This window comes from Apteryx mantelli, chromosome 7, assembly GCF_036417845.1.
Source record: "Apteryx mantelli isolate bAptMan1 chromosome 7, bAptMan1.hap1, whole genome shotgun sequence".
In the NCBI taxonomy this organism is placed as follows: Eukaryota; Metazoa; Chordata; class Aves; order Apterygiformes; family Apterygidae; genus Apteryx; species Apteryx mantelli.
In genome coordinates, this window is record NC_089984.1 from 7,132,254 (window position 1) to 7,146,479 (window position 14,226).

The window sequence follows — 14,226 nt, forward strand, 5'->3', positions numbered from 1 at the left end:
TCAGCCTCTCCATCTTCTAGACTTGCGCCTTTGGGTTTGCTCCAGCTGTGCTCAGCGAGATGAAATGCAAGGGGGAGTTGTGCAGGTAAGAACAACCCTGCTAGTAAGGGGATGGGTTCATAAACACAGGGTGGGAAAAAGAACTGTCCATGCAATTTGAGGGAAGAGCTTAAATCAAGTGTGAGAGATTGCTGAGTTCATCCCTTTACAATGGATACAGTTCCAGCTGCTGCACTGAACTTCCTTCCCAAAATCTGGCCATCCCAAGGCCATTCAGGAGTCTCTTTACAGTTTGGTGACCAGTGCAGGTACCAGGAGAGAGTACAAAGATGAGACTCAGAGCCGTATCTCCCCTGGGATACGTCCCAGCCTCCAGCCATTCGTGGCTCCAGGACTTCCTGGCCAGAGTCGGTGTCTCTGTGTTTAGCAGCTCTAGAGGATTTATCTTCCCTGGATTAATCGGAATGATTTTGCCCTGTTTAAGGTTTTAGCGTCCTCCAGTCAAGTCCTATGTAACAAAAAGTACAAAGCTGCCACTGGCTTATTTCACCAAGGCCTTGTGCTTTCCTACCAACAATCCTTCTCCGCTCCTGGCTTTACAGTCTGCTGTTACATCCCTCCTCACTCATTCCTTTGCCAGGCTGAAAAGCCCCAGTGCGTGGTGCAGAAGAGCCCCCATGCTTTCAGCCCCTTTGCCGCCCTTCCCCGCGCTCCCTCTGGCTCCCCGGTGCCCTTCCCAGGACGGAGGGGTGGGTGTGCGGCGCCACACACCGGATTCAGACACCCACCACATCCAGGTCCCCGCGCTGTGGTGGCCCCACGGCTGAGCCAGCTGCACCCTCTGGCGGAGAGAAGCCCACGTTCAAGGCTACACGTTTGCTAGGAGTCACAGCTATTTTTCAGACAGCACAGAGCAGTGGCACAGACTCCTGCCCAGACCACAGGGAACCGTGACAGCATCCTAACAATATGCCCTCAAGGTGCTACTTCACTCCTGACTTTTGGCACAAGTTATTATTTTCTACCTCTCAGTCCTGGAAGTTACCTGGAGCCAAAAGCCAGATTACAACACCCAAGGGAGAAAGCTCAGCTTCAGGCACACCACATCTGACTGCTTCGCTGGACCACGCTGGCCACAGGCTGAATACGCTGTGGGATAAACCTCTCGCTTCTCCCCTGCAAGGTGGCTGCTCTCAAGGAGAGTAGAGAGCTTTGCTCATCTCCCGTGGCAGCAATGACCGACTGATCTCCAGGCAAAGGGCCACGAAGAGGATTTCTCTGCAAGCGGAGCTGATATCCACAGAGGGGCCTTGCAACGGTGACTCCCTCTCAGCTCTCCTTGTGCGACTGTCAAAGTCTTCGGGGGGTTGCAACCCTGAGTCCAAGCCCCATTACAGCAGTGCACCTCTTTCCCAAAAAAGATGCAAATTCCTTCCCACCTCCAGCTTCGAACATCTCACACCTTTGAGGCTCAGGGGAGCTTTGCTTTGCTCCTGACTCTGCTGGAAGTGGGCTTCAGCACTGAGCCAGCATTTGCTAAAGGTGGAAAGAGGAGTGGAAAGTGGCCTTCAAAATCAACACACACGAGAGAGTGTGGGGACAGCTTTGTCAGCTCACAGCACTGCAGTGTGTACAGGAGCTATATTTATCCACATGGCCAGCCAGCTATATTTATCTGGAATGCCACAAGAGCCGAATGTCTTAGGGGTAATTTCTGTGCTGTGAAAACACATGATCTGGATGTCCTTTTTACTCTAAACCTCCTTTTCTGCTTTCTCCTCTCCTTCTCCAGGAGCCATAGCCACCTTCCAAGCCTCATAAAGATTTGCCTTTCCCTACTCTTCTTTACACCCCAGTATCTGTGCCATGGTGATGCTGGGCTCATCTTACCTTGGTCCCTCTCCCACAGCCCTCTCTGAGCTCCTTCTCTTGCTGCCACTCGGAGCAGATATGGTTTCATTTCTTTCTCCAGTGGAACCATTTCTCTTGGTGAAGGGAGTGGGCTACAGCAAAAAGAAAGGTGGAGCTATGAAAGACTGAACTATGGGGAAGGAATCCAGCCCCAGTGAAAAGCTGATCCATCCACTGATTGCTTTATTCCTCCAGCCTCCCGTTTCGGCCCATTCGTGGGTTTCTTGACAAGATCCTCCAGCTAAAAGCAGCGCAGGGTGGGGAGTCCCTGCTTCACGTTCCTCTCTGACACAGCTTCCCTGCAGCACAGCCTCCAAGGGCAGCTAAAATGTAAATTCATCGGCCTTCCCCCAGCCAGGGCAGGAGCAGGGCACCCTTCCGCCACCCAGCCACCGACTGCCAAAAAAAAGGGGACATTGAATCAATATCCATTTAAACAACATTCATACCTGCCAAAAGACTAGCCAAGGTGGATAAAGAGAGCCCAAAGGTCATGAAATTTCAGAAACAAAATAAACCCCTCTCCTGACTTTTTCTTTTTTTAAAGATGAGCTCATCACCTTTTAATGCTCAGGGCTGGCAAAACTGACCGCCCAACCTCCGCATTAGCAGAGTCTGTGGCCTTGGTGCTGCCGTAGCCAGAGAGGGCTTTGCATTGCAGAGCGGCGGCCTCACTCGCAGCACTCGCGCAGCGTCAGCAGCCTGCTCCTGCCAGGCTGCAGCTACTGCACTCGCCAAGTGGGCAGGCTCAGCTGGGCAGTGTTTGCCAGCTGGTTTGAAAACACAGCCCTTGGTTTGTACAGGCAACTAGGGCTCTCATAGGAGCGGCCTCATGGGATTGAATCTCTTTCAGTCATGGGTGTCAGGCTGTTCTGTAAAGAAACCTTCTTTATGGCATAGCAAGGACCTGAAAAACTTCACTGTTTTTGACTTCATTTTCCCCATTAGGAGTCAAGGTCTGGCCTACATGGCTCTTCCTGAGAGGCTCTAGGAAAGTACCAAACCTAGGAAAACCACGGAGGGAAAGAGCTGCCGCAAGGCCTCTCTGCAGCCCTGCAGAGAGATCTATGTGGCACCAGGCACCGCTGACGAGCAAAACCTCAGCCAGCGCTGGATCAGCCAGGGTGGATACTGACAGTGCTTTCGCTGTGTTAGCAGGATGGAGCAGTGCCAAGGCAAACAGATCCATGCCGCCTTCTGGTCCCCCAGCATCCTGAGACACCAGCTGCTGAACAGGGCTCCAGCTAAATCAGACAGAGCCAATGAAGCAGACCGGCTCACCCCGCCAGGGCAACGATCGTTACAGTCACCCTTCTACCTGGGGAAGTATGCAGGGGGCCTCAAGAAAGGTAAAAGGGGAAATCTGCAGTACTTCAGACTCTGGTGCTCGCTTGGCCAGACCGTGCTGCCTTCCCCATGCCCTGGCAGGAAGCACGGCTCTGTGCTCCTTCTTGCCTGGCTGCCTTTCCTCACCTGAAAGAGCTAAAGGTTCCCAGGCTGGGCTCACACCTAAGAAATCCCACCTGGAGCATTACCGAAATAACAGTGTACCAGCTGGCAGCTCTGCAAACATGCCAACAACACGGCACAGGGAGAGGCGGAAAGGGAGAGCAGGAGATGGATATACGAACAGTAACAAAACCAGCCCCGGACCTGCTGCTGCAGAGGGGGGGATGTGCACCCGTCACCCCTTCTGCACTGTGACGGGGCATCCAAGAGGCCCCGCAGAGAGCTGACATCCCCAAAGCCCTGCGCTCAGCATCGGCCCCAGCCCCGGCCCCGGCGGACGCCCTGCCTCTGTCAGTGGGTCAGACAGGCAACTGCACCCAGTCACGGGGCTGGGATTGCTGCGCGTCTGTGTGACTGATTCGCCTTAGCAGGAAGACAGCGTTGGCAGAGTTTGCGTTCTCCTCCCCGAGACCTATCGCTGAAGCAGCTTGGCGGTGTTTCCCGGTGCGTGCCGCCTCCCGCCGCTACCAGCCCGTTAGGGCTGGCGGGCCCGCGGCCTGGCGTAGCAAAAGGAAGGTTTGGCCGGGGCCGTGCGGGAGCGGCCGGCGGGGCTGGCCGGGGGCGGCGCGGTGCGGCTCGGCTCGGCCCGGCCCGCCTCCCGCGCTGGGTGCCGCGCTGAGTCAGCGGGGCGGATAAAGGTGGCCGGGCCGGGCTGCGGGCACCGCTGCTGCCGCCGGTAAGTGCGACGGGACGGGACGGGACGGGGACGGGAGCGCCGTGCCGCGGCTCCCCGGGGGTTTCCCTCCCTCCCTCCATCCCTCCCTCCCTCCTGCTCTTCCTCTCCCGTTGGGGCGGCCGGGGTGCTGTTGTCCCTTCCCCGGGGCGGGCGGAGGGCTGCCGCCCCCTCGCGCAGCCGAGGCGGTCGCCGCATTCGGAGGCCTGACGCGAGCGGTTTTGCGGGCGCTTTGCTCGCGGACCCGGAGGCCGTGTCGCCATCCCCGGCAGGCTGGCGGCGAGCACGGCAGGGCTGCAGGCTTCCCCTTCCTCCCTCCTCGTAGAGGCCTGCCCTGCCCTGCCCGGTGGGGTGTTGCAACTGCTCTGCGCTGTGAAGCGAGGTCGCTGCAGGAGAGCTGGCACTACAACCAGAAGGCAAGCTGGAGCATGAAGCGGGCTGTTGTGGCAGTGGCCCGTCTCTTTTCCTGAGCTGCCCTGAAGCTGGGCTGCTGCCAGAGTTAAGTGTCGGTAATCTTGTCCATCTCAAGCGACGATGAAGCACCTTGTACTCAGAAAGGGGCACTCATTGAACTGCTTCTTCCTCTCTCCCCCTCTAGTTCTTCTCTTCCTCCAAAACAAGCTGTGCTGCCCACGATGGGCTCCAAGCTGTCTGTGGACGACTCTGTGCGCGTTGTGATTGTTGGAGGCGGCTTTGGAGGCATCGCAGCTGCCAGCCAGCTGAAGTCCTGGGCAATCCCCTTTGTGCTGGTGGATATGAGAGATGCTTTCCATCACAACGTCGGTGCCCTCCGGGCCTCAGTGGAGAGCGGTAAGGTCTTAACAGCCACATCACCACAAGCTTTCCCCCTGCCTGGTTCCTCGTAGGTCAGCAATCTCTTATACCCTACCAGAGATCTGTCTAACCATAATCCAGCCTTGACTGCAGCCACTCACCAGTGCTCAGGGAAGAATGAGGAACAGGCTAAAAAAAAGTGCCCTCCCTGCCCCAGTTGGAAGATTTGACATTTTCTGTCTGGAAAAGAAATACCTAGTTCTGGGAGGACCCACAGACCATCTGTGTTAAGCTAATACCATAGCTCAGCAAACCCAGAGGCCTCTGTTGGCTTCTGAGAGCCTTCAGCTCTCTGAAGGAGCTTGCTGCAGGATGACGTGGAAGTCCTTGCCTTCATGCAAACAGTGTGGAAGGGCATGGAGGCAGATAAGCGCCCTTCCCTGAGGCAAAAGGGTAGGCCACCTCCTTGTGATCAGGCTGGCTTTGTTTCTGTAGGATTACACTGCAAACAACCCATTGCCCACAGGAAAACTGAGAGTGCTAACTATTCAGAGCCTTTTTTCCTCAAAGGATAGAAGGTGACTAAGTTAAAACAAACAGTAGCTGGAAGGGGCAGTTGAGTGGCACGATTCTCTCCATCTGGTACTTGAGATGCTGAGCAGTGTAACTGCGAGGCCACAGGTTATAGCATTCTGTCAATGAGCTTGTCTGCACCGCAGGGTTCATGCTGGGATTACACTTAAGAGTTTTGGGTACTCCAGTACCTGGGGATTTAGGGGAAAACTCCAGCACTCAAGGCTGGGAACAAGCATCAAAATTATTGCAAAAGTTTGGTCCAAGAACTAAATACCATGAAGAAAGGCCTCTGTCATCCTATCTGAAAAGCCCCGGACCACAGTGAAGCTGTAACTGGCAAATCAGTAAAAGAGATTCTATACAGGGAGCAAGACAAACTAGATTTACATTAAATAATCTATTAAGAAATGTCACCTGACCTCCGAGGGGCTGATTTTGTGTTGTCAAATCTGAAGGAAATGATCCTGAAGCTTATTGCTGGGCAGTAATAACACGTTATCAGGAGAGAGGCCCAGCCTGTAGTCCTAGTTGCATTCAATGTTCTTCATGTGAGCAAGGATCACTTGAGGAGAGAAAGGAATAGAGGCTTCCTAACTTTTACATAGGGAGATCTTCTCCCTGGTGTCTCCTCTTATTACAGGATTTGCCAAGAAGACTTTCATCTCCTTCTCTGTCACCTTTGGGGACAGCTTTCGACAAGGCAAAGTTGTTGGAATAGACCCTGGGAAGCAACAAGTCTTGCTAAGTGACGGTGAGGTGGGTGTGCTGGTGTGACAGCTGATGTAGTAACTTGTAATGAATAACTTGACTGTATTTACTGGATCACTTGCTAATGCTGAAAGCCAGTCTTAAACAGAACATGTTGTGAATCTCTCCTCGGGGGGGTTCTTCAGCTATGTATTGGCTATGTGAATGCTGTACTCCAAATCTAGACTATTTTGGCTTTAACAGGGGATGTCTGGTTGGAGAAGTGACTTGAAATTAAGGTTTCAAACTGCTGTCTGTGCTTGGAGTCCCTCTGGGGAAACACAGCAAGATGAGCAGGATCACAGGGCATTTGGACACACAAAATATGCCTCTGTCTTGCCTGAGGCAGCTCTAACAGAAGTTGGTCTAGTTTAACGCCTACTGAATGGGAGTAACAGTGTAACTTTCATCTGCAACGCAACAGCGTGTGTGTTTTGGATTGAATCCTATCCTGGGAAAGGCACAAACTGGACTTTGCACTTTGAGTTGGATGAGCTCTGGGAATGCTGTTCTATTGTGGCAAACAACCTGAAAATCTCCTAAAGCGCAGTTCAGATGAGCACACTAACCCTGATCTATCAAACACCCACTGGACTCAGAGTTCACACACACATCAGGGTTCCTGTTCTGATCTAAACCTCAGGTTGGCTGAAACATTTGGCCCCAAACAAGTCACAAGCCAAGCTCTTTCGAAAGGCACTGATTGTTTTCCCCTAGGCTTCTACCATCTGTGGGCAGGTATCTAAATGCTCTTGCTTAACACTTGCCCTGCAGCTCCAGGAGGTAGAGAGAAATGAAACCAATGACCTACTTCTGTAGAGGGCTGCCCCAGAAACGTGGGAGAAGCAGGCCCCCAACTGTCCCTTCTAAAACCAATTTCTGGAAATATTATAGCATTTAGTCATCCTGAAGAGCTCAGGCAGAGAGACTCTTTGCCTGTATGCACTGAATACCAGCATCCACTCTATCCAAGTTAAGTGGCTAGAGCTGCACTAGAATGAGTGTGCAGTAAATATTGCACCCCATCTAGCACTCAGGTCTTTTACTTTTGTGGCTGGGGTTGGAGCTCAACATGTAACCTTAGAGCTCAAAGATCCTTATCTAACTCAGCAAAAAGCATGGGCAGCAGCTCTGGAAACTTCTCAGCCAGCATCTCAAGAGTCTTCAGAAGAGGGTGAAGGAGAGCAGTCAGGCTGTGTGTACGTGTCTCCCTCCAGACTCTAAACTCTGTATTCCAGCTGACCACTGGAGCCACTGTGATGGTAACTTCAGTGGTGGACATAAACATCACAGCTCACAGCTTTTCAGGCTGTTAGACCTAGAAAAGAGACTGATGTCCCTTAAACATGAGCTCTTCTTGTCCCTGGGGAATTCGAGTTGTTTCCTGTAAGCTTACAGTAGCCTTTTCAAAACACTCAGCTCATCCAAAGAGGACTGCTTCTCTCAAACCCTGAGAAAGGCAGTTACATGGCTTCACCTGAATCAGGTCTCTTCCTAAAGTCACTTTCTAACAGTGGCAAATGGTTTCCTAATTAAAGGAGGGTCAGTGGGGGCTGGAGAAGATAAGTGAATAGCATGCAGGAGGAAACAACTGTGTTTTAGGCTCTCTTTAAGAGGTCTAACATCCTCTTCTACCCTCTGCCCTCCTCAGGAACTTCACTACTCCCATCTCATTCTTGCAACAGGCAGTGATGGGCCATTCCCTGGGAAGTTCAACAAAGTCATTGACATGGAAAGTGCCATCCAGACCTATGAGGACATGGTCAAGGAGGTGAGGAGTCAACTTCTTTCCTTTTCTTTCCTCCCTTAATTCAGCCTCCATGTTCTAGATACCACTATGGATATCTGGAGCCACCTGTGTTTGAGAACAAGAGGCCAGGCCAGAACAGGGATCATGTGCTATCTCATCTAGCATTCTGCATGCCCCAGTGGACGATCAGATGTCTGCACAAGGGGAAACCTGAAGTGCTCAACAATGTTATGATATATAAAAGAAGAGTGCCTTGGTTCTCATCTTTGTTTCCACTTAACAAACTAGGTGGCTTACTGCTGTTAAGCCAATGCTGTATAGCAGAAACGTCTGTTCACTGAGTGGCTGACGGTATCTGACTTCCTGCATTTGACAGTTCTCTTGTAACATCAGTTTGTTTATTTCAAGATTGAAAAATCTCAGCGCATCCTGGTTGTGGGAGGTGGTTCTGCTGGAGTCGAGATGGCTGCAGAGATCAAAACAGAGTACCCAGCCAAAGAGGTAGTAGCATATTAGTTGCAGTTGACTTCATCCATGTTTCTGAGACTGTTCTTTTGTGATGGTCCTGCTGGAAGTATCTCAGGTCACTGAAGATCAGGAGCTTCCACAGTGGCAGCCTTCACCTGACTTCCTCTTCTGAGAGCTTCCTAGAACCTGCCACCAGCAATGATTGGCCCCAGAGGCCTTTCATTAGCTCTCTCCCCTTAGGCCTTAAGTGGGATGGAAGGAAGCTAGCTATTGCTCTTCCTGCCCTGCATGTGGGGAATTCTCTCCCATTGCTGTGTCCCCCCACTTTGCTGTTTTGTCCTCAACAGGTCACCCTCATTCACTCAAAAATTGCACTAGCTGAAGTGGAGCTGCTACATAGTGTCCGTCAGGAGGTGAAAGAGATTCTCCTCAGGAAAGGAGTGCGCCTCCTGTTAAGTACGTACTTAACAATTACCTCTGAAGAGTTAGACTCCGAAGCTCTACAAACGGCTCTTTCCTTAGCCAAAGCACCCCTTTCTGACTTCTGACTAAGCACAGTTGCCCTGAGTTCCTGTTTCTCTAGCTACAACTGGGCTAGCTGGAAAGGGCAGCCTAGTGAAGGTTTGTGACCCTGAGCTCTCTGTTACAACAGGTGAAAGGGTCAGCAACCTTGAGAACTTCACTCCAAACCAGTTCCAGAAGAATATGGTAGTAATGACAGAAAAGGGCACAGAGGTTATTGCTGACATGGTGATCCTGTGCACAGGGATAAAGATTAACTCTTCAGCGTATGCCAGTGCATTTGGTAAGTGAAAAAACACTGTGAGGGGAGAAGCAACACAGTTCTTTAATGTCTTGTACTTGATTACTGTGTCATTAGGAATCAAACTTATACATCCTGCATGGTGATTCCATGATACAGCAAATGCTCTAACATGATATTAAATACTTGACTGTGAAATGTGATCTTTCGAAACTTACAGAGCAGACCATATGTCACGTGGTCCACAATCTTCTCCAGCTCCCTCTGCTACTATTTCCAAGGAACCCTAGTGTCCTAGTTCAGCATGAGGCAGATTCAACCCAGAAGCTGATGGTAACTCCTACCTTCACCAAGGCTAGGATTTCATCCTCAATACACGTTTGCTGAGTTCTGAGCAAAAATAGCACAGCAGGAATGCTGAGTGTGCTGACCCCATCATTGTCACAGGGCATCTTCAGTTTGAGCCCTCTTATAGCCCAATTTCAGCTGTAGCACTACAACTACGAAGCAGTATGACCATTATACAGTTTTTTCTCAGGCTGTGTACATTAGCTCTTAATGACTTTGATGTTTCAGGACAACTGATTGCCTGAGAATGTGCAACAATTAACTACAGAGAAGCAGAAAACATCTCTTCTCTGACATGTAGAAAAGAGGGGGAAAAATACTGACTTGCCAAACATGTCAGTCAACAGTATTTTGGGCTCTTAGCAATCAACTCAAAAATCCTTATGAAAATTTACTGTTTGGCAAAACAGCGGATAAACTGGCAAGTAACGGTGCTTTGAAAGTTAACCAGCACCTCCAACTGGAAGGCTATGAGAACATCTATGCCATTGGGGACTGTGCAGATCTGAAGGAACCAAAGATGGCCTACCATGCTGGGCTCCATGCCAACATTGTGGTGACAAATATCATCAACAGCCTGACACACAAGTCTCTTAAAACCTACCAGCCAGGTAAGGCCAGGCAGTAAGAGCTTACCTTAACTGTTGGGCTCCTCTTCTGCAGAGAACAGCTCTGCTTAGCACGTACACATTGAAACTTGCATGGGACACTAACTGGAAATGAAGGGACCTGCAATTGGGGTTGACTATTGACCGATATAGCCTAGATGTAATCTTAGTTCTGTCAAAGACACTGTAGAAGTTAATTACCTGTGTCAGTCTATGTACTCAACATGTCCTTTCTTCACTAACATCTTGCTGATAAATCTACCGGTGGGTGTCTTCTATTCGTCAAACTTGTTTCCTTTTCTTTAAATTGCGTACAATCCAATTAAATCCTAGGAACAAGGAAATGACTTGACTCTCTCCTCCCTTCTTCCCCTTAAACTATACCACAAACACGAACTGAAAAATCTAGTCAGGTGGTGGATCTCATTAGTTAGCAACTGACATAAATATTTACTAAACTTCAACCTTGAAAGCTGTTGCATATGGATGGAGGATAACTGGACAGTCATTTAGTTTTTGAATGGCTGCCCAGCCTACTTTAAACTTTGTATTTTTGCATCTCTTGGACTCGGTCTTGAGAGGAGAGGGTTACTCTATGCCACAAACACAGACAGCCAAATCCTTCTGTTGCACAGCTCTAAAACAACATGAATTCCTCTGACTTCCTTCAGTTAGAAGATCAGAATTAGTCTTCAGTTTTCCAAAAGCTGACCCTTCCCTAAAAGAGGGGAAGAACAAACCAATCTCATTAATGAAAGTGGTAGAGCAGATGGTAGAAAGGCTAGTGTTGCAAGCAGTTCTCCTTGGGTCTGCATCTGTAGAATTTTGGCTTTTTTGCTTGCCATACTGTGCTCAGAAGTTGGGAGGGAGAGGTGGGAGAAGCGCAACACCTACAGGTAGTAGGGTTTGATACTTAGCTTGGAAACTGCTTAACTTTAACTGGCACTTACTCCTCTGCATCTCCTTTCCAGGGTCACTAACATTCCTGCTTTCAATGGGCAAGAATGATGGGATAGGCCAGATTAATGGTTGCTATGTGGGACGTCTCTTGGTGACTATTGCCAAGAGCCGGGACCTTTTTGTCTCCAAGAGCTGGAAGACAATGGGGCAGACAATGCCCTACTAGGGAGCTCAATAACAAACCAGCAAGGGCTATACAAACTGGAAGATGGTGAGGGTGCACTTTCATTGCCTGGACAGACTGATACCGTCTCCTACAGCATCTCCTAAAGCCACTCTTCAGCATGGTGCATTAAAGGGATGCCCTGTGTTGCTGTAAAGGGGAGGAAGGCACTTTCCAAATGAATTGCCACAGAAGCTCTCATGGTAAAAGCAGGGGAGGAATGTTTCCCTTACTTCCCTGTGGAGGCAGCTCTGAGCAAGAAGTTTGGTTTACCTTGATTTGTAACAATAAACACTGATTTTCAAAAGCTCTGTGGTTTGTTTGTTCTTATGCGTGTTTTTCCCCAGCATTCTCCACACCTGCTCCTCTAAAAGGTGACTTATCACCAGTATCTACTTAATACTTTGGTACAGATGCAGCTTATAGGGAGAAGAAGAATGGCTCACAACACTGCCTCTGGAAAGCCTGTCTCAAGCCTTGAGAAGGCTAATCCTGGAATTCGGAGTATAATGCAGCTTTGTGGCTACATCTCCTCAGCAGCTTTAATTTGTCACTTACACAGCACTATACTTCAGCCAAAAGCTGATACTTGTGTGTTAAGTGTGATACAGCAAATACTTAAAGCTGCTTTTTTTTTTTTTTTTTTATAAGGTGAGAAGTTTCCAGAGCAAAAGTAGGGTTTATAACAATAACCACACTTGACACATCTCTTTCTTCTTTTTTCTTATAAAACAAACAGAAAAATCACCATGAAATATTCTCAGTAATTACAGAGATTATCATGAGTTAAAAGTAAAACAGAAGCTCCTCATGCGTCACTTCTAAAATCCTTTTCCCCCACCATGGACTGGAGGCAGAAGTTTGCCATCCACCCTCAAGGGAAGGGAAAAGAGAGCAGAACGTTTTTAAGAGCTTTCTTTAATGCGCGGGTGTGTGTGTAAAATCCATCGCTACAAATCTAAAATGAGATTACTCTTTAAAACTTCTAAACTAAAGTAACAAGGGACACTAAAACTCCTGAAAAGAGATGGTAACTCAAATTGCTTAAGGTGATATAAACGGGCAGAGGATGCTGATAGCATGAAGGAATCAGACTAAACCCCTCTCATCTCTAGTAACAGCTCTTCATCAAGTCACAACACATCACACTACTACCACTCCCCCTCCTCACCACATTGAAAAAATAAAACCCACCTCTAATGCTTTTAATGCTACTCAAGTTTATGTTGAAAAATAAAGTTTCATTTGGCTGTTGTTGCTACTTAGTGTCTAGCTTGGCCATTTCTTGCACGTAGATGCCAATACTTTCACTGTCGAAGAGCAGAAAATAAATGTTCTTCAAGGAGGAAGAGCTGGTGCCATCAAAATGGGTGGAAATGGCTCTGAGAGTCACCTGGGCTGCCGTCTGTTTTGGGAAGCAGTTTCTATGTGGTAGGGGAAGAAAACAAAACAAGTGAGTGTCAGCCATCTGCGCAAGCATCATGCACACATGATGCTGAAAGGAATCACAGCTATACCAACTACAGACTGATGTTAAGATACTGCCTGTTTTATAATGTGTAAATCCCAGAAGCCAACTCCAAGGTTTTGACAGTAATATTCACCTGCTACTGTATTAGTTTTCTTGCTGACATAATTACTATTTTTATTTGCTTCTACTTTTTATAATTACACAACATTTTTTAACACTCTCCTGTAGGATAAAGCTTTCCTACCCCATGTAGGGCAGGCTAAATTAAATCCAGGACCCATTCCCTCGTTCATGTTGATGGTAATATTCTCTACCATAAGAACTAAAAAGCTACCAATCTTTGCAGTAAGTGTCGTTTTCAACTATGTTGACATGTCTTAGGGCACCTGATCCATGTGCCTGAGACTGGAGTTTCTTGACTGCAGTGTTTGTTCCATCTTAATCATTCTCGTATTCCTGTTTTGAGGTACAAAAGCATTCAGCTGCAACTCAGTTCCTTCACCCTCATCTCAGTGTTACAAGAGAACTGGCTGAGAACACATCACAAATGTGACATATCCAGTATCACTGACATTTGGGAGGGAAGGACACTCTTTTGCATTCCTTGCTGGGGTTTCTCTGCTGCCTGACAATGACAGACTGCCTTGGAGGTTCAGCAGAGGCATGCTTATACGAGATCTGCTGATTCTGCACAACACTGAGGAGTGTTGATGCAGTTTGCCTGCTACATGAGCAAGCAGGAAGCCAAATACCTAGGAGAGTCTGGACGAGACTTTACTAGGGCAAACTGAATTGCTTGAAGGTGAGTTAAGATCTGGCTGAGATTTCAGATAGGCCTTTGGGTATAACTCTTCTGGCTGTTTTTCAGTTTCATGTCTCCTATTTAGATTCTACTGCAGGGTAACGCTCCAACAGAAGTCAGATCCATGCCAAAACATTTGGCCAATACAACCTACCTCGCATCCTTGTTCTAAAGCAGGATCACACATAACTTTTCTGCTTCTGAAAAAAGTTCCTCTAACCTGTCCTTAAAGATGTGACAGGGCTACATCAGAATATACTGATACGCCATTTCAGTGCCTAACAATCATCATAGTTGAAAAATTGTGGCATCTCTTTTAACAGCATCCAGAGTCGCCCTTGCAGTATTTTTCTTCCTCCCCCAATAGCATTATGCTGTGCATTTGTTTTTATTTTCCTTCCTAAATTTAGTACTACTCACTACTTCTTATTCAATTTCATGTCATGATTTTAGACTACTTGTCACTACTCAATTCCTCTTACTCAATTTCATGTCAATGATTTCAGACTACTTACCACATTTATACTAAATCGGGTCCAAAAAAGAACAGTTGAGAACTAGTCATCCACAACTGCTGTATGTATACTCTTTATCATCCAAATGATTACTAACAAACAATATTTACTAGCTTTAGTTCCACGACAGTTCTCTGCAGCAACCCCGCTGATATGCCTTTTTGGCATGAAGCTAGCGGTAAAAACTT

General features: G+C 48.3%; 2 protein-coding genes across 5 annotated transcripts in view; one reads left to right on the forward strand and one right to left on the reverse strand.

Moving 5' to 3' along the window:
* The first annotated feature begins 3,794 nt into the window (after nucleotides 1–3,794).
* AIFM2 (apoptosis inducing factor mitochondria associated 2) lies at nucleotides 3,795–11,733 on the forward strand. Of its 3 annotated transcripts, none has more exons than XM_067299729.1 (9): nucleotides 3,795–3,864; nucleotides 4,692–4,903; nucleotides 6,084–6,199; nucleotides 7,842–7,961; nucleotides 8,349–8,441; nucleotides 8,756–8,864; nucleotides 9,061–9,213; nucleotides 9,930–10,130; nucleotides 11,099–11,733. In XM_067299729.1, the coding sequence occupies exons 2-9, from the start codon at nucleotides 4,729–4,731 to the stop codon at nucleotides 11,251–11,253; spliced, it is 1,122 nt and encodes a 373-aa protein (XP_067155830.1). In that variant the 5' UTR covers nucleotides 3,795–3,864; nucleotides 4,692–4,728; the 3' UTR covers nucleotides 11,254–11,733. The 3 variants fall into 3 exon arrangements, with proteins under 3 accessions (XP_067155830.1, XP_067155829.1, XP_013797843.1); XM_067299728.1 differs by lacking the exon at nucleotides 3,795–3,864 and adding an exon at nucleotides 4,040–4,096; XM_013942389.2 differs by lacking the exon at nucleotides 3,795–3,864 and adding an exon at nucleotides 4,433–4,598.
* Nucleotides 11,734–11,956: 223 nt separating this feature from the next.
* MACROH2A2 (macroH2A.2 histone) overlaps nucleotides 11,957–14,226 on the reverse strand; it is a 28,700-nt gene continuing 26,430 nt past the window's right edge. For both annotated transcript variants that reach the window (XM_067299731.1, XM_067299732.1), the window contains exon 9: nucleotides 11,957–12,674. In XM_067299731.1, coding sequence (XP_067155832.1) covers nucleotides 12,509–12,674 — 166 coding nt within the window. In that variant the 3' untranslated portion in view covers nucleotides 11,957–12,508. The remainder of the gene's footprint in view (nucleotides 12,675–14,226) is intronic.

Bases quoted from the DNA above. Each gene is read 5' to 3' on its own strand.
- AIFM2 (XM_067299729.1), top strand. From the start codon at position 4,729: ATGGGCTCCAAGCTGTCTGTGGACGACTCTGTGCGCGTTGTGATTGTT. The intron at 4,904-6,083 runs GTAAGGTCTTAA...CTCTTATTACAG, and splicing joins CCGGGCCTCAGTGGAGAGCG to GATTTGCCAAGAAGACTTTC. The intron at 9,214-9,929 runs GTAAGTGAAAAA...TTGGCAAAACAG, and splicing joins AGCGTATGCCAGTGCATTTG to CGGATAAACTGGCAAGTAAC.